Source organism: Phoxinus phoxinus (assembly GCF_949152265.1).
Source record: "Phoxinus phoxinus genome assembly, chromosome: 5".
Taxonomy (NCBI): Eukaryota; Metazoa; Chordata; class Actinopteri; order Cypriniformes; family Leuciscidae; genus Phoxinus; species Phoxinus phoxinus.
Window position 1 is genome coordinate 5,622,507 of NC_136880.1, and position 26,714 is coordinate 5,649,220.

Genomic DNA, 26,714 nt, shown 5'->3' on the forward strand with positions numbered 1-26,714 from the left:
TGCTTTACAAATAAAAGTTGAGTTGAGTTGAGTTGAGTAAGGAGACGGCTGCCAAACCAAGAGAAAGGGCACAGGATCACTGCTGTATATATTATGGGACATGAATGTGAATTACATGACTAAAAATGAAATGATATTATTATTAATATCCAATGCACAGTAAATAATTCTTAGTAAGGGAAAAAGCACAGAAAAAAATAGTTTAATGCAATAGTTTTGCAATTAATTCATTTTAATTGAACAATGAGCAGGCCCAAAAGGCATTAGTATAAACTGAAAAACATTTTGCTGAAGGTCTAACATTACTTCTCAGACAAGGAACAGGTTTGATCATCATCTATCCTGACAAAACTAGTCCAGGATGAATCACAGATTTGAATAAACTGTCTGCAGAATGAGATGGATGTGATTTCAGCGCGAAAGCCCGAGCCGCTTCTTCCCAGTGTGAATCTCATGGGATTTTTGGCTTCTGTTTTTCCTTCCTTGTTCACGTCCATCAGGTCTAAAAGAAACATTAAATAATGTGAGATTTCAAATGGGAGACAAATGTGAAGTAAAAAGTGAAGCTTAAAGTCAAGATCACTGATGAGATTAATAGGATTTTTAATCCCATCAAATCTGGTCGACAACTGCTGTGCACGATTATGATCTATTTTAATGTCATGAAGATGATTTGTGTTATAAATCACTAGATTGGTCATGAAACTCTAGATGGCGCAGGCTTGACATGTAATCTCTAAGCAATTGCATCGTTTCCTACTCGGCACAACCCAACAAACACAGAACGTTGCCACAACTACCTGACCTTCTAACAGCGTTTTAACAACATGGCCAAAAGGTTGCTTTAACTACGTTGTGTGGTGAAGGTTGTTACAGCATTGTCACAATGTTGACATTAACCCACCGTTCAGGGCCATTGCTTAAAAGGAGAACTCCGGGCAATTTTTAAGTTAATCTTGATTGTTATACCTTTGTGAGTACTGTCTATAGAAAAAAAAAACGGACTGGTGCTTGAACACGGAGCTGCTACCGCTAATGCCCAGAGCTCCACTCAGCTCAAACGGCAGTTATGGGGCATATTCATTAAGAGTGTTTTTGTGCCTCTTAACAGACACAAAATGCAATTAAAATGTCTGTCCAACATGAACAGGGTCCTTACATGACAACAAGATGAGTTTAGCAACTTAGCCATTGTTTAACCCTCTGGGGACCAAGGTGTTTTTGGGGTCCTTGAGATGTTCTGACATGCCCTGACATTTGTGCTTTTTTCAGTTGCTTATAAACCTATTAATGGCAAATATGTAATTACACTATTTATCACCAACAGGGCTACCACAATATGTGAGCAACATGTATGCAAATATATTTTTTTGTATTTTTGAGAGAATAATGTTTATGCATGGTTATTCAAAAAACAAAAAATTAAAGTGTCTGAAATAACGCCACAAAATACTACATGTGTTCACAATACTTTTGAGTAATGGAAGTTGTCGCCTAGAGTTTTCCTTCAAAATGATCTGAAAATCATCCTGCCTAATCACTCACATAAAACAATACATTGATTTACATTTTGTAAAACATTTTGTTTGGGAAGGCAATATGCGCAGGGGCGTCGACGATCCAACAACATCATGTATAGTGAGTGGTTCACACCTGAGAAGACAATGGCCCGCTTAATGACCCCGCATAATGAGCCTTTCATTCAGGTGTGTCACACAAAAAAGAATGTGAGGACAAAATAAATAAATATATAGCCTATCTATATATAATCCAAATATAAATTAAAGTCAGTCATACCTGAAAAGAAATCTTGTTCAAATAGGCTATATGGGCCATTCTACAGAATTGGTTCAAAGTTTGATTTGGAAACTTTTCTTTTTTTTTTCAACAAATTTTTTATACATGCAAATTGTATAATATTCAAGGTAAACATTTCTAGTAATTCTGCAGTTAATTCTCATACTGTATTTTCAGAAAGTTTTGGAATACATCCTTTGCCCAGATGTGTCACTAATAAAAAACAATAATAAATAATTTAATGAGAAGGCTTATATTGACCTATAAAGATTATTTTACATCTACCTTGTAAATATATTTTTTGCTATTTTATTAAAAAGTGTTCACATGTAAATCAACAACAATTACAATTTTAACAATATTTCAAGTGTACTTTCTTTTTTTAAAGTATCATACATATTTCAAAGTTAAGGATTCATTAGTTTGATATAGCCTAACGTTACATTGGAACAAACACTATAATATCTATAGTTTATGAGTTTATTATCATAACATATGAGCAGAAACTAGCTAAAAAAGCTTATTTGATGTCTATTTTACAGTAAAAACCTTATAGTCTATCCAAAATTAGTCACAACTAGTAACAGTGCGCATATATGCCGTTCATTCATCACACACAGAAACGCTATTCATATTTAAACAGTCTTTTTGTGCTTTACAGACACTATTTCATATCGCGATTACAACAAAGCATATAAGAATAAACAACTTACTTCTAATCCTCAACTGGATCCATTGCTCCTCGAAGTGAAACCAGCACTTCTTAGGATTATTCCTCCTCATAGCCTCGCAAGATGACAGTACATTCATCTGATTAAACTTGGTGTGTTTTATCGAGCTGATGTGGCCGGTTTGCATGTATTGCCTAAGATCATTTGCGTTTGAATAGCGCACGCTCTCCGTGGGCGTGGTCACATTAAAAGACAAAGAGCTATAATGAGCTGAAATGAGAACTCGCTCTTTTTATATAGATTACATAAACAGAGAATATTTGTTTTAGTTTTGAATTAGATCATTTAAAAGTACACACTTAAATTATTATATATATTGCTCATGCCTGGGTGAATAGTATTCGCTGAGTTTTGTTTAAGTTTACAGACCTGCACTAGAAAAAAGTTCACGGAGACGGAGAGGCAGAAAGCACACCCTGTTTATTTTCTTTATTTTACAAAAGCAGAATGTTGGATTTCGATTGTAAGTGGACACGTAAAAAAGTAAACATTTAACAGCTTATTTTTTCATATTTCTTAAGTCTGTATGAGTATTTTATGTCTATTTTGCTGCTATGTAAAAAAAAAACGAACAAAACGCGCCGGCGCGTTTGCGGTTCCCAGAGGGTTAAATTCACCTAAATAGTAGGGGTGGGGAAAAAAAAAATCGATACAGCATAGTATCACAATATTTATCGCAATACTGTATCGATACACGGCGCCAAGCATCGATCTTTTATTATTTAAATTACACATGAGAATTTAACTTTGGTAGTAGAATGCTAAAAATCATTTGCAATTGCTCATTCAGTTCACTAGATGGTGCTGTTTGTTTTCTGGTGAGGTCAGCGGGGTGACTGTCGGGTTGACTGTCGGGTTGACTGTTGATTTTTTAACAAGGAGGGGCAACTGGGATGGATATGAAACACGGGATTTGCAAGGAGTGTCGAATGAAAATAAAATACTCTGGGAATACCACCAACATGAGGGCTCATCTCATTTTCATCTCACAAAAATTCCCCCCCATCGAACAAGCACTCAGCGGGACTGCAGGACTGGAGAAGCCGGCTAGGAGTCTCTCCCCACGCCGCCTTCAGACGCCGTTCCAGCTGTGCTATCCGGCCCGTTCATATCCTTTTGCAAAGCTCCGTCTGTGACGCAGTGGTCACAGACGTTTTTTCCTTATCTTAAACTTGCGGGCGTTGTTGCAAATAACAGGCGTTACATATAACAATTGCGGGCGTTGTTGCATCTCATCAATACCTGTAGTAACACAGCAGTGCATACCTGTTTGTATTACAGTCTAGTCCACCTTAAATGCAAACAGTTCAGTTTGCCAGGTGTATGAAACATTTACCACAGGTTCATGTAAGTGTTTGTTAGTTAGTCCGCTTGACAATCACATTTTGCGGCAATAAAATTTATGTGACATGAACAAACAGATGTTGACAGTTTTCCTTTGCGGACATAATTTGAAGTTGGAAAAAGGTAATAAATTGCAATATATCGCAATATGTTTAAAATCGCAATAATATCGTATCGTGACCTAAGTATCGGGATAATATCGTATCGTGGTGCCTCTGGTGATTCCCACCCCTACAAAATCGTGTTTTAGAAGGCTAGCTGTAGTCTCGCGCTGAAGTCCCGTGGGAACTCCCATTGTAGCCGGGAAAAGGTATTGTTGACTGAAGAGTGTGAGGCTAGTTCTTCGTCTGTATACTCGGGTTCAAATAAATAAGGACGACCATCAAACTCAAAAGCCTCTGCCATGCGTTCAAAATCTTCTATATCCTCCATAGTTATGTTACAAACCATTTATTCTTCATTTGTGAGCAACTCCGATCATCACTCTTCACACACATGACGCTCCTCCACCTGCACTCTTCTTTTTACATTTTTCCGGCTACAACTGAGTTCCCACAGGACTTCAGCGCGAGACTACAGCTAGCTGTTTAAAACACACATATTTAGGTGAATTTAAACAATGGCTTAGTTGCTAAACGCATCTTGTTGTCATGTAAGGACCCTGTTCATGTTGGACAGACATTTTAATTGCATTTTGTGTCTGTTAAGAGGCACAAAAACACTCTTTATGAATATGCCCCATAACTGCCGTTTGAGCTGAGTGGAGCTCTGGGCATTAGCGGTAGCAGCTACGTGTTGCAAGCACCAATCCGGTTAGTTTTTTTTCTATAGACAGTACTCACAAAAGGTATAACGATCAAGATTAACTTAAAAATTGCCCGGAGTTTACCTTTAAAGTTGTGCCAAGGGTGTCTGGACAACCACTGGACTACATAATGTACTCGTCACTCCTCACTGCCCTGAAGCGGGAAAACCAGCCTTTTAAATTCCAACCACCTGTTGGGCTCTACACCCTAACAAGCGGGAGTCAAAACACACAACAGACCACATCACATGTGAAAATCATATTCATGTTGCTTGAACACGGGTTAATAGATACCAATCAACCAACAAATCTTTTTTGCACACAAGTTTTAGTGGCACATGAATCAATCCATCAGCTCATGGCACGAGTTTTAGTGGCACATGACAATCTGTCGGCACATAGCACAAGCTTTAGTGGCACATGAATCAATCCATCAGCTCATGGCACGAGTTTTAGTGGCACATGAAAATCTGTCGCACATGGCACGAGTTCTCTTACGAGAGTTCTCTCATACTGCGTCAAAGACGCTACGGGAATGGTTCTTTCTCAAGATATTGAAGCCTAAAAAATGAATCCTAATTTTGTAATAATGTAAAACGCTTTGCAGCAGCATACAGCCTTAGGCGGAACAGCTTGCGCGTCTATTGGCTGCTCGGCGGCAAAAGCAGGCCCTATGTGACGCTTCGCGCCCTCTGCGTCACGTCCCGCCAGAACAGGCGTGGCCTAGGCCTATAAATATCCGAGCACGGCTGTTAATAATCTGATTTTATTCATTTCAGCGAAGCTCCCGCATCGCTGGATCCTGATAGGAAGCCACCACAGCCGTCGAGAAGCATCACTGCAGGACGTGCCTTCTCTACTAAAGTCGCTGGTCGACATCTCGCCGCCTTCAGATGCCGTTCCCTGCATCGCTATCCGGTGTGGAATTATATCCTTTCAAATGTGTGTGTTTTGTTTGTGTTTTCGCCGCTGCGTCACACATTTTTTCCGCACTAAAAGAGGCGAGCGTCTTTCTAAAGATGCCTTGCACTTCCTGTGGCTCGTGTAGAGCCCCACTCAGCGACGGGGACCACCACGTGCTTTGTGTTTCCTGCCTGGGTGAGGACCACGCAGCTTTAGCTCTCGCCGATGGTGGCTGCCATCACTGTGACGTGTTGCCTATGGTGACTCTGCGGACTCGCCTGGCTTCATTCGCTGAAGCTGCACCTCCGCCCGCTGCCCGCGGCGTTGCACACGATGGCGGTGTTGCAAATTCACCAGGCCAACCTTCACCAGAAGCTCAACGAGGAAGGCCCGGAAGCGATCCGCGTGCCGGATTTACGGAGCAACACAGACCTCGCTCTTCGCGCCACAAAATCCGCTGCACATGCCATAGGGCCTCCGTTACCGTGGCAGAGAGACATCTTTGGCTGACGCTCTCTGAAATGGCGGAGTCAGAGCGCGCTGCGTTCCTCGGCGCTGCCGTTTTGACTGCTGGCCTCTTTGGATCGTCTGTCAAGGATTTCGCGGGCCGATTCGCCGAGGTACAGAAAACGTCGCAAGCCATGAGACACTTTCTGCCCAAGTGCTCCAGCTCTGCGACAGGTCGCCCTAAACAGCAGCCTGCTCGCACTCAGCAGCCCGCCACCGCGCCACAGCAGCCCGGGATGGTAAAGAACCACAGGGTCGTAGTCATCAACGAGGTGCATTATCTGCTTATGATGCTCAACGACTTGAAAAGAAAAATCCAACTAGTAACTGACAGGACAAGAGAATGGGCCCTGTAGCTCTTAAACAGTTAGTTGTCCCCTTAATTGTGAGGAACTGCACTGGGAAAGCGCTTGTAGATACAGGGGCCACCTACACTATTGCATTTTGATTTATGGAACAAGATGAAAGGACCTAAGGAGCAACTTGATGAAGGAAATGGCGTGAAGGAATGAACGAAAATGGCGTGAAGGAAAGACCCGAGACAGCGCTCTCGCTCAGCTGGACGCCGCCCCCCGCTGCGTGGGCCTCGGCAAAAGATTGTACTCAAGCCCGAGGCCTCCGCGCCTTCCTAGCCCGCCTAGGAAAAAGACGGTGTTCAAGTCCCACTGCGGCTGGATTTCCAACAAAGATTTTCGCTCGCACAGTTCTAACACACGCGACCGTGCCAGTGTATTCAGCAGTCAACAAACCGGCATCACGGCCCGTTTGCCTGCACACAAACGCCGTTTTCACGGCGACCCAGATAAATCTGAAAAAGAGTGTCATTTCTGGTGTCCCGGCCACGGCCGATGGTGTAATATGTGTAACTGTAATGCCCACAACTCAGTGCCCATTCGTACACACAAGCACAGCCCTACACAATACAGGGTTTGCACACATAAAATCGACTCATGTCGATTGTGCATCACATGTAGTGAGCGTGCCCGCTATTCAGTGCCCACAATCACTACACACTGCATGTCCCACGGTTTCTGTAAAAACTAAACCAACGCACGGTCAGTCAGTTCTAATAGACAGTACTCCCAGTGCTATAAATGTGCCCGCTATCAAGCACCCACATTTATTCCCAGACATGATGAGCCCTACGGGGCTCGCCCCGCGCACTCTCTCTCAACTCCCGCTCGATTAAGCGCGCCCCCCGCCTCAAACGATGCAAACACGGCGTCCATGTTACAGCATACGGTTGCTCTCGTGTTGCCGCCATTTTGCGACCAGGGCCCAGATTTAATTCAACCCCTAGTTACTCATGCGAATGCGTGGGAAAAACTTCCCGGGGTTTCAGAGTGGGTGCTGAACATTATAAAAAGAGGCTATTCGCTACAGTTCTCGCGACGCCCCCACCGTTACACGGCGAGGGTCGAAACTACGGTAAAAACAGAAGTAGCACATCTACTTCGAGCCGAAACAGCGAAGCTATTGAGCAAAGGGGCCATAAAGCCTTTATCTCAAGCTCAGAGCGAAGGGGTCCATTTTAGATCTGAGGCAGCTGAACAAAGTGCTTGTGAAGCGCAAGTTCAGAATGCTCACGACCAGAAAAATCCTTGCGCAGATTCGCCGAGGGGACTGGTTTATGGCAATAGATCTGAAAGACGCGTATTTCCAAATACAAATTGTGTCACGTCACAGGCGATTCTTGAGATTCGCATTCGAGGGCCAGGTGTATCAGTATACAGTCCTCCCGTTCGTCCTATCTCTAGCACCTCGTACGATTACAGTGTGCATGGACGCGGCGCTGGCACCCCTGAGACTCTGAGGCGTACGAATTCTGAATTACTTGGACGATTGACTGATTCTAGCCCAATCGCGATCAGAGCTTGTACAGCACAGGACCATATTACTCGATCGCCTCGAGTTTTTAGGTCTCAGAGTCAACTGGGCAAAAAGTTCAGAAAATATCTTTCTCCCAGTCAGAAAATATCTTTTCTGGGCACAGAACTGGACTCGCTGTCTATTACAGCACAGCTGTCATCACAGCGCAGACTGAGTATTCTGCACATGATAGCATCCTTCCGCAGTGGCTCCATAGTTCCGCTCAGGAAGTTTCAGAGGATGCTGGGTCTCATGGCCTCAGCATCATCAGTACTACAGCTGGGTCTGCTGAGCATGCGCCCGCTGCAGTTCTGGCTGAAAGCACGAGTGCCGCGCCGAGCATTGGGTTACGGTCTTTGTCGCCTCAAGGTCGATCAGGAATGCGTGTCAGCTCTGATACCATGGAGTGCGACAGACTGGTACCAGTCAGGTGTAAGCCTGGGGACTTCCTCGAGCGTGAAGGTGGTGTCTACGGATGCATCCACCTCAGGCTGGGGAGCGTTGCTCGAAGGCAGACCGTTCTTTGGCCAGTGGTCAGAACTGGACAGGCTACCACACATAAACTGCCTGGAAATGTTGGCAGTGAACTTTGCGCTGAGGCGCTTTTGTCCCCGGATAAAAGGACATCATGTCCTGGTCTGTTCGGACAACATGTCAGTAGTGGCCTACATAAATCACCAGGGCGGTGTCAAATCCCGAAACCTTTACAGGTTAACGGAACACCTCTTGGTTTGGGCCCAGCAAAAACCTGCACTCGCTGAGAGCATTACACGTGCCTGGGCACCTGAATATCGGCCCAGACAGACTCTCACGGAACAATGTTCCTACGGGAGAATGGTCTACACCCACAGACAGTACAACTGCTGTGGAGGACATTCAGCAGAGCAAAAATAGACCTGTTTGCATCTCAGGAAAACGCTCATTGTCTGAAATTTTTCTCAAAGAGCAAGAACGCGCTGGCCCACGTGTGGCCCCGCTGCCCGCTCTATCCTTTTCCTCCTGTCTCGCTTCTACCTCAGTGTGAGGTACCGAGTGTCACCCCAAGTACTGGGATGTGTAGGCTCACTGGCGTTAGATGGTGGAGGTGGAAAAGGACGCTTACCAGAGCTCAATTGTTCCAAAAAAATAGAATAAAGTTTATTTATATATTTAACTCAAAAGTCAAGAAAACAAAATAAAGAAATAAATTAAAGAAGTACAACGTTTCTAGCTTTCTCCCAAAAATACAGCAAACACTTAGTACATAGCCTCACAGCAAGCTAGTACCTACCCTCACTCTCCTGTAATGCACAATGAGGCCCTCTTAAGTAGGCCAAAGCATCCTGGGCTAATTGGACCATACCAACCATCAGGGTATTATCTTTAGCCTAAGGCCATAAATAAGCTATAAACTAAGAAGAAAATAAACATAATATCAGGTTCTTATGAAATCAACATATCACAAACTACATATATAACATTTCCACCACCTACTCACACCATACGTAAACATACAAGACATTACTACAAACAAACTCCCCTGTGAACCATGCTCTGCACCCTCTGCCGTGGGACGCGGAGAAATACTGCCCCTATAGCGGCGCGCGCATCCGTATACGAGCAGTCGAACCGGACCGGGAAGCAGGAAATGCGTGAGTGGCAATATGTATGAAGTAAACAGGAATTTTAGACAGAAATAGGGAGTAAATTGGAACATGAACTAGTGGGTACCGCACTATATCATGGAGGTGGTAAAGTATGAAGTCATAAGCAGTGACAAATGAGTTTTTCCTGTTGTGAATCATATTACGGACTAACCGTGCTACATACAAATGAACGCGAATGCGTTAATGGCGCCTAGCCCCGCGCCAGCCTTCCCTTAAACACAGTTAGCCTGCACAATGTATAATTTCTTTTATCAAGGATGTATAGGTGTATGTGCATGTGTACAACAGTCCAGAGTCTCTCCCGCTCTCGCGGGTAACGCCATTCACAGTCACTGCGGGGGTGCGCAACAGTGAGAAGTGAAGTTCACTTTCTCACACTCAGGTATTGGAGCGAATCAGGAAAAGTGGATGCTCAGTGCTACTCGTGGCTCCGTTCTGGACAAACCAAGCATGGTTTCCAGTACTGATGCAGCTGACGAGCACTGCTCCATGGCCGATACCAGTGAGGAGGGACCTCCTCTCTCAGGCCAGGGGCTCAATTTTGCATGCTCGCCCGGAGTTTTGGTCCCTACATGTGTGGGCCATCAACGGGTACCCGCTAACCTCCCAAAAGGAGTATTAGACACGATCGAGCAGGCTAGAGCCCCGTCCACTAGACGGCTCTATTCCTCTAAATGGTCTGTGTTCTCTGGCTGGTGGCTCAGCCCGGGGTGTATCACCCCTGCAGTGAGGGAAATGGAGATTCTCTCCTTCCTACAGGAGCTGCTGGATAAGGGTAGGACCCCATTCACGCTCAAAGTTTACGTGGCGGCTATAGCAGCGTTCGTCAATCCAACGCTTGGCCGATCACTTAGTAGGAACGATCTGGTTGTTAGTTTCTTTGCTAGGAGATTGAATCCTCCCCGAGTTTTAGTGGCACATGGCACGAGATTTAGTGGCACATGAATCAATCCATCAGCACATGGCACGAGTTTTAGTGGCACATGACAATCTGTCGGCACATAGCACAAGCTTTAGTGGCACATGAATCAATCCATAAGCACATGGCACGAGATTTAGTGGAACATGAATCAATCCATAAGCACATGGCACGAGATTTAGTGGAACATGAATCAATCCATCAGCACGAATTTTAGTGGCACATGACAATCTGTCGGCACATGGAACAAGTTTTAGTGGCACATGACAATCCGTCGGCACATGGCACGATTTTTAGTGGAACATGAATCAATCCATCAGCACATGGCACGAGTTTTAGTGGCACATGAATCAATCCATCAGCACATGACAATCTGTCGGCACATGGCACAAGTTTTAGTGGAACATGAATCAATCCGTCGGCACATAGCACAAGCTTTAGTGGCACATGAATCAATCCATCAGCACATGGCACGAGTTTTAGAGGCACATGACAATCTGTCGGCACATGGCACAAGTTTTAGTGGAACATGAATCAATCCGTCAGCACGGCACAAGATTTATTGGCACATGACAATCTGTCGGCACATGGCACAAGTTTTAGTGGAACATGAATCAATCCGTCAGCACATGGCACGAGATTTAGTGGCACATGACAATCTGTCGGCACATGGCACAAGTTTTAGTGGAACATAAATCAATCCGTCGGCACATAGCACAAGCTTTAGTGGCACATGAATCAATCCATCAACACATGGCACGAGTTTTAGAGGCACATGACAATCTGTCGGCACATGGCACAAGCTTTAGAGGCACATGACACAATCCATCAGCACATGGCACAATCTGTCGGCACATGGCACAAGTTTTAGTGGCACATGAATCAATCCGTCGGCACATGAATCAATCTGTCGGCACATGGCACAAATGGTAAATGGACTGCATTTATATAGCGCTTTGGCCACCAAAGCGCTTTACATGTTGCCTCACATTCACCCACTCATACATCGACGGCGGTGTCAGCCATGCAAGGCGCCATCCAGCTTGTCGGGACATTTGGTCAGGTGGAACTGGGGCTTGAACCACCAACCTACCGGTTTGTATATAACCTACATGAACCACTGAGCCACTGCCGCTCAACAAACTTTAGGCACAAGCTTAGTGGCACATGAATAAATCCGTCTGCACATGGCACAAGCTTTAGTGGCACATGAATCAATCCAACGGCACATGGCACAAGCTTTAGTGGCACATGAATCAATCCGACGGCACATGGCACAAGCTTAGTGGCACATGACAATCCATCGGCACATGGCACAAGCTTATTGGCACACGTCACAATCCGTTGGCACATGGCACAAGCTTTAGTGGCACATGACAATCCGTCGGCACATGGCACAAGCTTGGTGGCACATGACAATCCTTCGGCACATGGCACAATCTGTCGGCACATGGCACAAGTTTTAGTGGCACATGAATCAATCCGTCGGCACATGAATCAATCTGTCGGCACATGGCACAAATGGTAAATGGACTGCATTTATATAGCGCTTTGGCCACCAAAGCGCTTTACATGTTGCCTCACATTCACCCACTCATACATCGACGGCGGTGTCAGCCATGCAAGGCGCCATCCAGCTTGTCGGGACACTTGGTCAGGTGGAACTGGGGCTTGAACCACCAACCTACCGGTTTGTATATAACCTACATGAACCACTGAGCCACTGCCGCTCAACAAACTTTAGGCACAAGCTTAGTGGCACATGAATAAATCCGTCTGCACATGGCACAAGCTTTAGTGGCACATGAATCAATCCAACGGCACATGGCACAAGCTTTAGTGGCACATGAATCAATCCGACGGCACATGGCACAAGCTTAGTGGCACATGACAATCCATCGGCACATGGCACAAGCTTATTGGCACACGTCACAATCCGTTGGCACATGGCACAAGCTTTAGTGGCACATGACAATCCGTCGGCACATGGCACAAGCTTGGTGGCACATGACAATCCTTCGGCACATGGCACAAGCTTTAGTGGCACATGACAATCCGACGGCACATGGCACAAGCTTTAGTAGCACATGAATCAATCCGATGGCACATGGCACAAGCTTAGTGGCGTATGACAATCCATCGGCACATGGCACAAGCTTATTGGCACACGACACAATCCGTCGGCACATGCTTTAGTGGCACATGAATCAATCCGTTGGAACATAGCACAAGTTTTAGTGGCACATGACACTATCCGTCGGCACATAGCACAAGTTTTAGTGGTACTTGAATCAATCTGTCGGCACATGGCACAAGTTATAGCGGCGCATGACACTATCCGTCAGCACATGGCACAAGTTTTAGCGGCGCATGACACTATCCGTCAGCACATGGCACAAGTTTTAGCGGCGCATGACACTATCCGTCGGCACTACGGGTGTAACGGTTCACATTGCTCACCGTTCGGTTTGTATCACGGTTTTAGGTTCACATTTCGGTACGGTAAAGTATGTACTATGTTCAGGAAGAAAATAAAAAGACTACTGTCAAATAAAAAAAAGGGGGAAAAAATAAATAATCTAACTACAAGATATAGCACAAATAAACACAGTTTCAGTATGATGTCCCGGTCAATATACTGAGCCGTTAGGACCCACACAGACCACAGGGTGAGCAGCGCCCCCTGCTGACCTCACTAAAACCTCTTCCAACAGCAGCCCAATTTTAACCCTCTGGGGTCAGCAATCACGCCGGCGCGATTTGCTCTATTTTTTTCCACATAGCAGCAAAGTAGACTTAAAGGACAAGTTCGGTATTTTACACTTAAAGCCCTGTTTACAGACCGTATCTGATGAAATAGAACGGTTAAGATTAAAATTTGGACACATGCTCCTGTCCCGAGAATTTTAGGTTTATTTAGCTTTTGTGGACCTATTTTGCCGAACGCGTCACACCCAGATTCTTCCGTTGAGAGCTTGAATAATAGACACCAGTTGGTGGCGATAATGCACCTTTGCCAATTGCAAGCAAACCGCTGGCATTTCATTGAATACACAGAAGAAGCAGAAGAAGAAGCGGCGGAGGAATATCGTACCTCACACAGCACATTCAATACAAGTCATGGAGTTGGACAAAAACTACGATATAACCTGTTGGAAAGCATCTTTTTCAGCGATTTTTTTTGGGATCATATCAGTGAACACCCCTGACCACTCGGTGAGTTTCACGTCTTTGTAAACGAAAGTTTAATGTGTTTTAGGAAGGAATCTGCCAGTGCACATAGACAACCATTGTGGGGGTGAGGGGGGAAAGCGATATAAACCTAAAATTCTCGGGACAGGAGCATGTGTCCAAAGTTTAATCTTAACCGTTCTATTTCATCAGATACGATCTGTAAACAGGGCTTTAAGCGTAAAATACCGAACTTGTCCTTTAAAATACTCCGTCATTTATGGTCATACAGACTTAAGAAATATGAAACAATCATCTGTGAGATGTTTACTTTTGTATGTGTCCACTTACAATCAAAACAAAACGTTGTGCTTTTGTAAAATAAAGAAAATAGACAGGGTGGTCTTTCTGCCGCTCCGTCTCGTGAACTTTTTTTTCTGGTGCACGTCTCTAAACTTAAACAAAACTCAGCAAATACCATTCACCCAGGCATGAGCAATATATCTTTATAATAATTTAAGTGTACTTTTAAATTATCTAATTCAAAACTAAAACAAACATTCTCTGTTCATGTAATCTATATAAAAAGAGAGATGTCAGTCATTATCGCAGCTCATTCTGCTAATGTGACCACACCCATGGAGAGCGCGCGCTATTTAAACGGAAGTGGTCTGAGGCATTACATGCAAAACGTGTCAACACCCTCACCAACTCGATAAAACACATCAAGTTTAATCAGATGAATGTACTATGTCGTCTTGCGAGGCTGTGAGGAATAATCCTGGGATATTTACCTCAGAAGTGCTGGTTTCACTTCGAGGAGCAATGGATACAGCTGAGGATTTGAATCGTGTTTCTATGTGTGAATGAATAAACGGCACAGAGGCGCGCTGCTGTTACAGACAAAATATGAAAGACAACATTTCGTTGACTAGTTTTGGATAGATTATAACGTTTTTACTCTAAAATAGACATCAAATAAGCTTTTGTTAGCCAGTTTCTGCTCATATGTTAAATATATAACATGTTTTGTCAAAAATAAACTCATCAACTAAGATGTTATAGTGTTTGTTCCAATGTAACGTTAGGCTATATCAAACTAATGAATCCTTAACTTTGAAATATATATTTTTTTTTTTCACATTCTTTCTTGTGTCACAATGTAGGCTATTGTTTTATGTGAATGATTAGGCAGGGTGATTTTCAGATCATTTTGAAGGAAAAACTCTAGACGACAACATCCATTAGTCAAAAGTATTGTGAACACATATTTAGTGTGTTTTGTGGCCTTATTTCACACTTAAATTTTTTGAATAACCTTGCATAAACATTATTCTTTCAAAAATACAAACATGTATATACATGTTGCTCACATATTATGGTAGCCCTGTTTGTGCTAAATAGAGTGTAACGACACCTTTGCCATTAATATGTTTATAAGTAACTGAAAAACGCACAAATGTAAGGGCATGTCAGAACATCTCAAGGGACCCCAAAGACCCCTTAGACCCCAGAGGGTTAACAGGAGTCTTTCATCCAGGTTCTGACCAGACTCGACACTGCTTAGCTTCAGTGGGCGACCAGTCTTGGGCTACAGGGTGATTTGTCTGTCCCTAACTTACACGTAAGAGAATTTGTTTGCTCAGCACATAAAGATGAACTACTAACCGTGATCTCAGACTGCGCTGATGTGGTTTCTCCACCTCATGGATCCTCATGTGTAGCTTTAGGTGACTTTTAATAGTGAAACTCTTTCCGCACTGATCACACTTGTGCAGCTTCTCTCTGCTGTGGATCTTCTCATGTGTTTTCAGATTTGCTGACTGACTGAATCTCTTGTCACAGTGTGAACACTTGTAAGGTTTTTCTCCAGTGTGAATTCTCTGGTGCTGTTTTAAACTGCTTGCTGAAACAAAAGTCTTCTCACACTCAAAGCACATATAAGCTCTCACACCAGAGTGTATTTTCTCATGTTTTTGTAAAGATTGCCGCAGTGAGAAACTCTTTCCACACACAGAACATGAATGTGGCTTCTCCTTCGTATGAACTGTCAGGTGTGCCTTCAGGACTGACGCCCTAAGAAATTTTTTGCCGCACTGATCACATGTGAACGGCTTCTCTCCGGTGTGGATCCTCATGTGAACATCAAGATTGTTTTTGAGTGTGAATCTCTTTTTACACTTATCACACGTGAACGGCTTCTCTCCGGTGTGCATTTTCATGTGACTCTTAAGGTTTCCTGGTCGGATGAAACCCTTCCCACACAAATCGCATACATACGGCTTTTCTCCAGTGTGAACTCTCATGTGAATCTCTCGACTATTTTCGCGTCTGAAACTCATCCCACATTGATCACAAGTGAACGGTTTCTCTCCTCTGTGGATCATCATGTGTTCTTTAAGGACCCTTGATCGGATGAAACTCTTCCCACATTGCTCACACTTAAACGGCTTCTCTCCAGTATGAATTTGTATGTGAGCATCAAGATTTCGCTTGTGTGGAAAATATTTTCCACATTGTTCACATACATGCGGCTTCACTCCAGTGTGGATACTCATGTGCCCTGTAAGACCTGTTTTTTGTGTGAAACTCTTCCCACATTGATCACATGTGTACGGCTTCTCTCCAGTATGAATTCTCATGTGAACATGAAGATATTGTTTGTAAGGGAATCTCTTTTCACACTGATCACACTTGAACGGCTTCTCTCTGGTATGAACTCTTGTGTGAATTTCAAGACCTTGTTTTTTTGGGAATCTCTTCCCACACTGATCACATGTGAACGGCTTCTCTCCTGTGTGGATCCTCATGTGAAGCTTTAGAGCACATTTCCTTGAGAAACTATTCCCACACTGATCACAAGTGAACGGCTTCTCTCCTCTGTGGATCCTCATGTGTTCTTTAAGGGAACTTGATCGGGTGAAACTCTTCCCACATTGATCACACTTAAACGGCTTCTCTCCAGTATGAACTTTAATGTGAGCATTAAGATATTGTTTCTTTGTGAAACAGTTTCCACATTGTTCGCATACATGCGGCTTCACTCCAGTGTGGATCCTCATGTGCCCCGTAAGACCTGTTTTTTCTGCGAAACTTTTGCCACATTGATCACATGTGTATGGCTTCTCACCAGTATGAATTTTCATGTGAGTATGAAGATATTGTTTGGTGGCGAATCTCTTTTCACACTTATCACACATGAACGGCTTCTCTCTGGTATGAACTCTTTTGTGAATTTCAAGACATTCTTTGTATGAGAATCTCTTCCCGCACTGATCACATGTGAACGGCTTCTCTCCTGTGTGGATCCTCATGTGAAGCTTTAGAGCACATTTCCTTGAGAAACTATTCCCACACTGATCACAAAAGAACGGTTTCTCTCCTCTGTGGATCCTCATGTGAATCTCTAGATTATATTTCCTTGAAAAACTCTTCCCACACTGACTGCAGGTAATAGATTTCTTGGCGCTCGTTTTCTTTAAAAATGTCTTTTTAGTCTTTGATCGACTCAACTGTTTTTCTTCAGGTTTGGCCTGATGTTCCTGCTCCACTTCACTCTCCTCGTTCTCTTCCATCAGGTCTGAAATTAAAGAGAAAATTTCCTTTTCAGTACATCAAAACAATTCAAAAAGAGGATCATGAAGTGAAAGGACATAAAAGTGAGCCTTGAAGTAACAAAGTAGACAACTGCTATAAAATTTTATGATCGGGGCGTTTCCTCTGAGGAGGCAAGTGAGGCAGTGTCTCCTCAAAAAAACTAGATGAGAAAATAACAGATATTACAAAAAATAAACACACAAATATAAAAAAAATGGACATTAAAAAGTGTAAAATTCACTTGTTTTTAATAAGTAACTGCGACATCAGCAGGTGGAGTTACAGCAGGACGCATCTCTGTAGCCTCCCCTGAGCCCATTGAGTTAACAGACCCTATAAAGCGTGGGCTGGGGTTGATGGGAGGTAATTGAGAATTAAAGAAATTGGGGGAATGTCATGCAAGACCTCCATCGCGCTGTGATTGTATATGATCAGTTATTCTTGGTTTTTGTGATAAATCCCACCTCTTGTATTCGTGCACGTTCTCATCGGTCTGACTGAAGACATGGCGTTAATGGAAAGACTAATTAAAAAGTAAGTAAACAACTCATGTCAAAATCATACTTGAAATGGCCTGAAAACATGATGACTGTTTTTTTGCTTGGGGAAATTAACTATAGATAGTGTGAACAACCTTGAGGACTGATGAAAATAAGTTGACTATTAAAAAAAATAGCTGTACATTAGTTCACAAATAAGATGTATCGGTTAAATACATATTATTTGCCTTTAGTTATTATTTTGGAATAAATGTAAAACATTTGTAAAAACCAACTTGATGAATTTTTATATGGGTTTTAATAAATAAAACTATACATAGGCTTGTTAGTAGGGGTGGGAATTGGCAAAAATGTATTGCTATAGTATTGCTATATTTGGGCCACGATTCAAAATTATTGCGATTCTTAACATATTGCGATACAGCATTGCGATTCATGCCACCCATATTATTCAAAGGCATTACAAAAAATGAGGAAAATAAGACTGCTTAACTCACTTCAAATGTCACATTTAATTCTGTGAACATTATCTTCTACACATTAACAGAAGTGCAAAAACGTTGCCCTTGAACTTTCAGGACACAGGACCTTATTACAGGACAGGACGTAATTATTCTCTGAATAGGAGACCTCTCACATGAATGGTGAGCTCCCAGCACATAACTTTTAAATGATTTATAAAAAAATTCACCAAATCAGCTTAATTTAAAATGGCACAGCTTTTAAAATATATGTACACTATTAAAATCAGTCAATCAAGGATTATATTATGATAATCAAGCATTAGCCTATTTAATGATAGAACTTATGCATTATCAATATAGGCCTATCGGTTGTTGCTGGGTATCGATGCATCCCTGTTTTTAATAATTCAAGCACTTTTCAAGTACCTCTTAAAATATATGGCTGTTTTCAAGGGTTTCACGGGATTTAAATTTTAAAAAGTCAAATTCAAGTGCTTTAAGCACCTTGTACGAACCATAGACTAAAAAAATACATCCATGACTTTGGCTACGTTTCGCGCTGCTAGTGTGGGAAACACAAAACAAATTTGCACGTGGAGTGACTGCTGAAAATCTGATTGGCCAAAATCAGCCCGGCTGAAGTAGGCTTACTGGTGTGGTTTAGTGAAAGCGCCTCTCAGATCTTGGGAATTATCACGGGACACTGATTTTTTTTTTTCTTTTCTTTTTTCACAGACACGTCTGCCGGAGCGCTATCAGGCCTGAATGTATGTAATTACATTTGTAATTACACTGTTGACCCTTCCCTTACACCTTAACCCACCCTTACAATTACCCATACCAGCACACCTGTCCCTAACCTTACCCGTATCACACCGCAATAGCAGCAAAAGTGTTTTACAATACAACATGAACACAATAAGTACATTTTACTTATTTTTCTATGCAAGTACATGGTACTTAAAGCCACTTAACCCTCTGGGGTCGGCAAGCGTGCGGGCGCGTTTTGCTGTTTTTTTTTTTTTTTTTACATAGCAGCAACATAGACTTAAAATACTCCGCCATGTATGGTCATACAGACTTAATAAATAAGAAAAAAGAATCTGTGAGATGTCTACTTTTGTATGTGTCCACTTACAATCAAAACAAAACGTGCTTTTGTAAAATAAAGAAATTAAACAGGGTGTGCTTTCTGCCTCTCCGTCTCGTGAACTTTTTTTTTCTTGAGGACGTCTCTAAACATAAACAAAACTCAGCGAATACTATTCACACATTTATGAGCTCTATATCTTTATAAACATTTAAGTGTGTAGTTTAAAATTATCTGATTCAAAACGAAAACAAATATTCTCTGTTTAAGTAATTTGTATAAAACCAACAAGATATCCAGTTTCTCAAACCCTTGCTCATTAGTTTTAATGTGACCACACCCACACGCGCAAAACATATAGAGATGCAAATCGCCCATGCGTCGCGCGGACGCGCCCATTACCTCAAAAACAATGCACCGAACTTCATCAATCCTCTGCTGTTCGTCGAGTTTGGAAGACACGCTGTGAGATTATTGGATTTACATCAGAAGAAGAAGAACGCGATTTGAAGACAAGAAAGATTTTAAGGTAAGAAATAATTCTGAATTATATTAGTTAGTATTGTTGCATAAACTTCACATTGCAGTCGAACTGTTGCTCGATGCTTCAGTGAATGTTCTCAGTCGCGCTGTGTGTTTGAAATAGAGGATAGATACCCGACCCGAGCCCACATCAGCGCGGCATTGAACATTTTACATTTAAAACAGCTTATTATGTAGGTAGCCAATGTGCCTGATGCTTTCACTTGATGCAAACGTTCGTTTTTGTGATTAAAATACATGTAAAATATTACCATAACATCTGTCTTCCTGTGTGCGGAAATTTGTAGCCGTGACAACGAAACACGTGCATGCGCGCCTGTGTTAAGAGCCTTGTTGCTCTGTGCGCTGCTGCGCTCATCTGTTGACGTTTCCGAATGCTTTCTACACAAACAAACGTACATGTGTAATTAGTATGAGAAAAAATATATTTATGCATATCGGACGCGATTTAAAAATTAGTGTCGATCTGCAAAACGCACCAAACATAGGCTTCATGTTTTTACTCCAATCTCATTTCATAACGTCATATCGATGTAACGTCATATCGATGTAAACATTTGAAGTAACATGATATTAAATATATTTTTCTCTAGTGTAGTGTTACTGAAGTGTTCCTTGTTAACGATGCCTGCTATAGCCTACTATGTTATTATTTTATGCAGCCCTGCACGTATGTCTACAAGGCACAACAAACCTGGTGTTCATTTTATATATATATGTGTGTGTGTGTGTGTATTTTATAAATTCTAAAAAGCAATTTTAACCAGAACAAATCTAAAATGTATTCCCAAAATCGTGCAGCCCTAGTTTCTCTTGATATCAGCATGTTCACAGCTTCTTTTTTTTTTCTTTTTTTTTAGGTATAGTCCTGCTGACTTCAACATGAGCATGAGGAGGTAAAGTGAAAAATCAAACACCTTGGAAATGACAGGTATGCACAACAAAACTCAAAGAGAAAATCACTCACTGCTCTTGAGTGAGAACTTTAAAAGTAGCTTTAATAAGAATCAATGCATAATTTATACAGTGATGTCTATGTAGTGTAATTTTTATATTTGTTCATTTAATTTCTTTCTTGGATGCTACTGTTAAATACACCTACTGTAGCTGAAAAAATAAAACACTGTTTATTTCATTTGTATATCATGTTGTGTAGTAGAGTTGAAACAACTAATCGATTTAATCGATTATTAAAATAGTTGTCAACTAATTTAGTCTTCGATTAGTTGCTATATAACTTTTATTTGCCGTAAGCGGCTCATTTTGTGCATATTTTAAATATGCGGTGACCAAAGTGTGGCAGTAATGAGCCACCGGAGGTTTTACTCAGCCAGTACAGCAGGAGAAGTAGCGAATAGCTGGCCTCATTAGTTTGTCTGTAATGCTCAGTCACTGGCAAAATAGTAAAACCAACATGAAAGAGAATTGTGATAAAATCGTGATTTTCCTGAAAAAAAAATCGTGATATGATATTTTTGCCATATCGCCCACCCCTATAAGCACAACAAATAATTATACATTTTATTTATTTTAGTGAATTTTGTGGTAAAAAAATTTTTTTTGCCGAAACCAGCTTCAAGGAGAACACCTGGCTGCCTGCTTGAGGATCTCCATCAATGGACCCTGTCCTGAGGCCTTCCCATATGATAGGGCATTGGAATGTTTTTTCAGAAAGGCCCGTAAAATAAAATGTTCAAACAAAGGGTGCAAAATTTCACGCTTTTGAATAGGGTTGTGTACGAATATTCAATCTGTAATTATTATTAGAAAAAAAAAAAATACTATTCGAATTTTACGACGTTGCTTTGCTGGCCATAAATGCAGTGAATCCATGATAAATCCCAAGCACTCGCAGTTGGAACTAAATCCACTGGGTGTCGCGTGTTTAACAAGTTGTTTGTATTTGATCACATAATGTCGTCGTCTGCCTCGAAATGGAATTACTTTTTATCAAATGAACTAATTAATATGAGTTATAATATCAACACAATGAGAAATCACATGAAATACAAACAGCAGTGACTGAGGAAAGACAGCTGTCCACATCACTGCATCACGACTGCAGGTCAGCGCAGCTGTAGCGCGAGATGATAACTTATCTAATAGCAAAATGATTTTGAGACATGTTCTTCCTTTAAGTTTCGTTGAGGGAGAGGTTTAAGAACAGAAAACGGAAAGTGCTGTTAGAAACTTAATGTAGATATTGTTCTTCTCAACATAAACGTGAAACAATATAAACACAATCATGCGGACTCGAGAGTATGTTCTCTACGATATCTTGCGATGTCTGCTTTATTAGGCTTTTTTTTTTCCATTCGCGCTGCTAAGCTTAAATGCTTTTGTTCTTTATATTTTTTGTAAACACACAGGCCAACTGTTTAATGTTTTCAAATAAAAGAAAACTTTAACATATATTGTAAGTAGGGCTGGGCGATATATCGCATGACATTGTTAGGCGCATCTCGTCAGTAAAGCCGGTTCCTTGATTAGTAGTAAATCACCATCACCTGCTTTCAGATGCAGCGGCATTTACTACACAGAGCCGTAAGTCACTGGCAAGCTGAGCCATATCGCGGACGTATCGCCTGCGATAATTAATGCGATATGCCTCAGCTTGTCAGTTAACTACGGCTCTGTGTAGTAAATGCCGCTGCATCTGAAAGCAGGTGATGGTGATTTACTACTAATCAAGGAACCGGCTTTACTGACGAGATGCGCCCAGGGCCGGCGATTGCTATAGGCAAACTATAGTTTGAATGTGTTGGGGGCGCGCCGATGATCGGGCGGATGACGTGACGAAAAAATGATATTTTAATTAAATTCGGGCGGGTGGCGGGCGGTTGAACCAATCAAATTAAAAATATATGTATACATTGTTAAATATTGTTATCTGACCAAACCTACATCGAAAAAAAGAAAATAGGGGAATGATATTACATGCCCTTCATGAGGCACGCGCGCGCGCGGTCTCTTGCTCTCTCCCCCTCTCTGCCGTGCACACGCTACGTGGTTTGGAGCACAGTCTCTGTCTCGCGGGCGCGCTCGCTCTAGATTCCGAGAGATTTTAACTAATTCGTGGGCATCAATGAGCCGCTGTCAATATGCGGGTGACTCCCAGGAGACTTCCGGGAGACTTGGGATGTCTGCATTTCTATACTGAAATAATATCGGCATTATAATTAATGATTTTTCATTACGCTATTTTTTGGTGCCCTATGCACAGCGCGTGATGTGACAGTTTGCCTAATGTAAATGACATGTTATTTTATTCGAGCTTTCTGTCTATTTGCTAAAAAATAAAGTGAAATAGGCATTTATTAGTAGTAGGCTAAATAGCAGCATGTTGAAATGATGTGCCAAAATGCGTTTTCGATTAGGCTACAATGAAAATATTGTACAGTAGCCTATCAGATAAGGTCAGGTTTGCCGAAGTGCGTTTAATTTAGGCTATTTGCTTATTTTTGTCCCTGTGCGCCGATCGGAGACGGAGTTCACTACTGATATTCTGAGGTAAGAGCTTTCTAGTCTCGCGGCTGTCATCAGCAGCGCCTTGCATCGCCCAATCAGCGGATGGCGGGCGGTGCGGTTTTGAACATTGGTCAAAAATGTTGGTGCGGATGGATGGCGGACGGATGATGAGTTTTGTGATGCGGTTGCGTTGCGGATGAAATAATAGCCCATCCGCGCATCTCTAGGGCTCGGGCTCCCTCTAGGGTTGCCGTTACATTACGGGGGCGCAAAACTCAATCTCGCCTAGGGCAACCAAAGGGCTAGAGCCGGCCCTGGATGCGCCTAACAATGTCATGCGATATATCGCCCAGCCCTAATTGTAAGCTTGTTGTGTATATTCCCCTAATCGTAAGCTTGTTCAGAAATGGTGACTTTTTTTTTTTTAAAGGTAACTTAAATAACATTTTTCGTTAAATGTCATTTAAATAAAATAATGTTTAGTTTGACGTGATGTTAACAATTAAATATAAACCTCTCTTTACAGACCATTCGTTGAACAATTTGTACCATTTGATAGTTTAACTAGCCTATTTACCTAAATGTGATGAAGTTTTTGAAGCTTTATAACATGAATGTTTTTCAGCAACATGATTGAATTAAGAATAAACACCAACCTCTTTGTTCTTCGGTATCTTCAGTTCTACTTCTTTAATAAACGCAGATTTCAGCTTTTCCTGATGGTATGATGCTCGTCTTCACTTGTAGGCTGATGGCAATATTCCAGGAAATATTGGGGAATTACTGTGGGAGGAGCTTCACTGATGATGTGATTGATATGGGAGGAGCTTCACTGATGATGTGATTGATGTGGGAGGAGCTTCACTGATGATGAATCCTAGTGTGGGAGGAGCTGATCTGCCAAAATCAAAAATATATCAGTTACTGCGTTTGATTTTAGAATAAATTATGCTTCTAAATAGGGCTGGACGATATGGGCAAAATTGATATCACAACATATTTCTTAATTTCGGTCGATGTGATAATTCCGAGATCGATATGAACAATATAAAAGCCTCAACTGCAGAGAATGCCCAAAATTAATGTCTGTACAAACTTCTGAAAAATTAATTTGCCAAGTCTCTGAAACCACCTCCTATAAAACTATATAATATTTTAGAGATAAAAATGGTACAAATAAATTATTGTTAATATTTTATTTGTATTTAGCCTTCATACAAGAAATGTGAAATCACTGTCAAATAAACATAACTCAACTTATTAATATCTTTAACTTTAAGCCATAGGCTAACATAGGTTGATTATATTATATAGATTTCATCCAGGATAAAGAATATGAAAAGTGCTCAAAGTTGCTGCAGAAAACAAACCAAAAAAAAAGTGAGCAACAACAAAAGCACATGTTGCTGAGGGACATTGAGTGTTGATGACACCCTGAATTCATTTTGATTGATTAATATGAATGTAGTGTTTACATGAACGCTAAACAAGTGATAGGGTTGATGTGCGTGTTTATGTCACTAGCTTTGTGCACACTGCACAAATATAGTTTCCAGCTGTTTGCACATAATAACCCCATTTGCCAAATCCGCCATTTTTGTCAGAAAAAGCAGTCAAGAGAGTTAACTTAGTGGATTAACGTTGGAGGATTTGAACTTGAAAAATGGTGTACTGACGTCTTTCCGCGGTTAACAACATTCCTTCTGATGTTCATTCATGTTTATTTGATGCTATAAATGGCGACACAGCATTCTGTCAGACACATTAAATAGCCACAAAATGGTATTTCTTTACATTTTTTGACAAAATTGCCAAATTTGAAAGTTGAGACTTTGTTTCATATCAAAAGTAACCTGGTCTGTCCTGTCTGTCAGTGTGTTGTCCGTGTCCTCTCTGCTCCACGATGTGTTGTTCACTGCATGAGAACATGGTGTGGTGTGAGAGTGGCGTAGCTTGTCGGACATAGCAACAGTAACTAAAGGGGGCGGGTCTTTGTGAACGGTCAATTTGGAGACAATGAAAATATGAACCGCTGTACCGTGCTGCTTATATTTATCACGCAGTAAAAATGAAAACGGAAACGAAGCCCATGCCTGTAATGTATACCGGGATGTGTTTAAAATAACTATCACTGTTATTGAAAAAATATATAGCGATATATATATTGATATTGAGTTATTGTCCATTCCTACTTCTAAGTGTTAATATCTGTCTATCTATTTATCGTAAAGTAAATTATGCTAATTCATAAATTCTTTTTATTGCTAATCCTAATATTATTCAGTATAAATACAGTCAGAAATCAAGAAATATAGAATTGAATACAAGTAAATGTAATGTCAATTCTTATAAATATAAATAATAGTAAGAAAAACAGTTGAAAGCCTAAACAGAAATAAATTTGTCTGTTGACAAATTAAATGAGCTGTAAATTTACAGGAGACATCAGCATAATAAGATGAAAACAGGAAATATTGATGTGAAATAAGAGTTTTTTCAGCAGCTCTTTTAATATTGACGAGCAGATCATCTCAATTTATTATACTATAATATTACATACATTATCCTACTAACCCCAACGAAGTTATTTGAGTGAGGATATATAAAAATCTATAAAAGTGCTCTACTGAAAGAAAATACTGTTATTTCTCACAATATTACAACATTGTGTAAAACATCAATAACACAAAAACAAAGACACTCCTTTTCAACAACCACTAGTTACCGTTTTGTAACTAACAATGATAATAAAACCTTTATAAAATAAAAAGTAACGTTACCACAAACAACTTTTAACTGTATCAAATAATTTTCTATATTATTTATGTGTTATTAAAGTGTCTCACGTGTCTCTTCCCATCAATTGCCCTCACAGATCTCAAACTCTGACTTTTGACATGACATTCAGTAACAGTTCAACTTCTCACTATGAAACATCGAAACAATCACACAAAATCGCTCAGTCTCAATGAACTCAACATATATTCCTCACATGTTCGCGGCTGCTGCACTAAATATTTCAGTTGGAAGACGCCAGAAAAGACGCACAAGTAACGTTAGCGCTGTGCCCGATGAAACCAATACAGAAATAAGCTTAAACAAACTGCATAAAGTGTGTTTGATGGACGTGTTATTACGAGAAATAACATAAACTGCTCGCCTTACCTCAGAAGACTCGACGCTGACTACTACTTCTTCTTGTTTATTGGCGGTTGGCAAACCAGCTTTTAGGCGCATTACCGCCATCAACTGAACTGGAGTGTGGAACAGCAATGCGGAAAGACACTTGCAAAAAATAATAAAAAATTCCTTAGTAAGTTACTTAATTATCTTCTCAAATACAATCTTGTTGCTTTTATA

At 41.4% G+C, this 26,714-nt stretch overlaps 2 protein-coding genes and 1 long non-coding RNA gene across 8 annotated transcripts in view; 2 read left to right on the forward strand and 1 right to left on the reverse strand.

The window, feature by feature from the left end:
- LOC306999438 overlaps positions 1-26,714 on the forward strand; it is a 743,560-nt gene that overhangs the window by 204,947 nt on the left and 511,899 nt on the right. The gene's annotated exons all lie outside the window — the stretch shown is intronic.
- LOC306999434 (uncharacterized protein) overlaps positions 1-26,714 on the forward strand; it is a 169,848-nt gene that overhangs the window by 102,678 nt on the left and 40,456 nt on the right. The gene's annotated exons all lie outside the window — the stretch shown is intronic.
- On the reverse strand, positions 9-26,639 carry LOC306999159 (uncharacterized protein). Of its 4 annotated transcripts, none has more exons than XM_079613637.1 (4): positions 26,520-26,639; positions 24,011-24,251; positions 15,361-17,272; positions 9-502 (listed from the first exon to the last, which is right to left on the reverse strand). In XM_079613637.1, exons 3-4 carry the CDS (start codon positions 17,265-17,267, stop codon positions 412-414), a joined length of 1,998 nt encoding a protein of 665 aa, XP_079469763.1. In that variant the 5' UTR covers positions 17,268-17,272; positions 24,011-24,251; positions 26,520-26,639; the 3' UTR covers positions 9-411. The 4 variants fall into 4 exon arrangements, with proteins under 4 accessions (XP_079469763.1, XP_079469762.1, XP_079469764.1 ...); XM_079613636.1 differs by having other exon boundaries at positions 182-502; positions 24,011-24,246; positions 26,520-26,572; XM_079613638.1 differs by having other exon boundaries at positions 182-502; positions 26,347-26,522.

What these genes read in the sequence shown, in the direction of transcription:
- LOC306999159 (XM_079613637.1), bottom strand. Translation starts at nt 17,267, where the DNA reads ATGGAAGAGAACGAGGAGAGTGAAGTGGAGCAGGAACATCAGGCCAAA. An exon ending in CAGCGCAGTCTGAGATCACG is followed by an intron (nt 503 to 15,360) that starts GTTAGTAGTTCA and finishes TGTTTCTTTTAG; the next exon opens with ACCTGATGGACGTGAACAAG.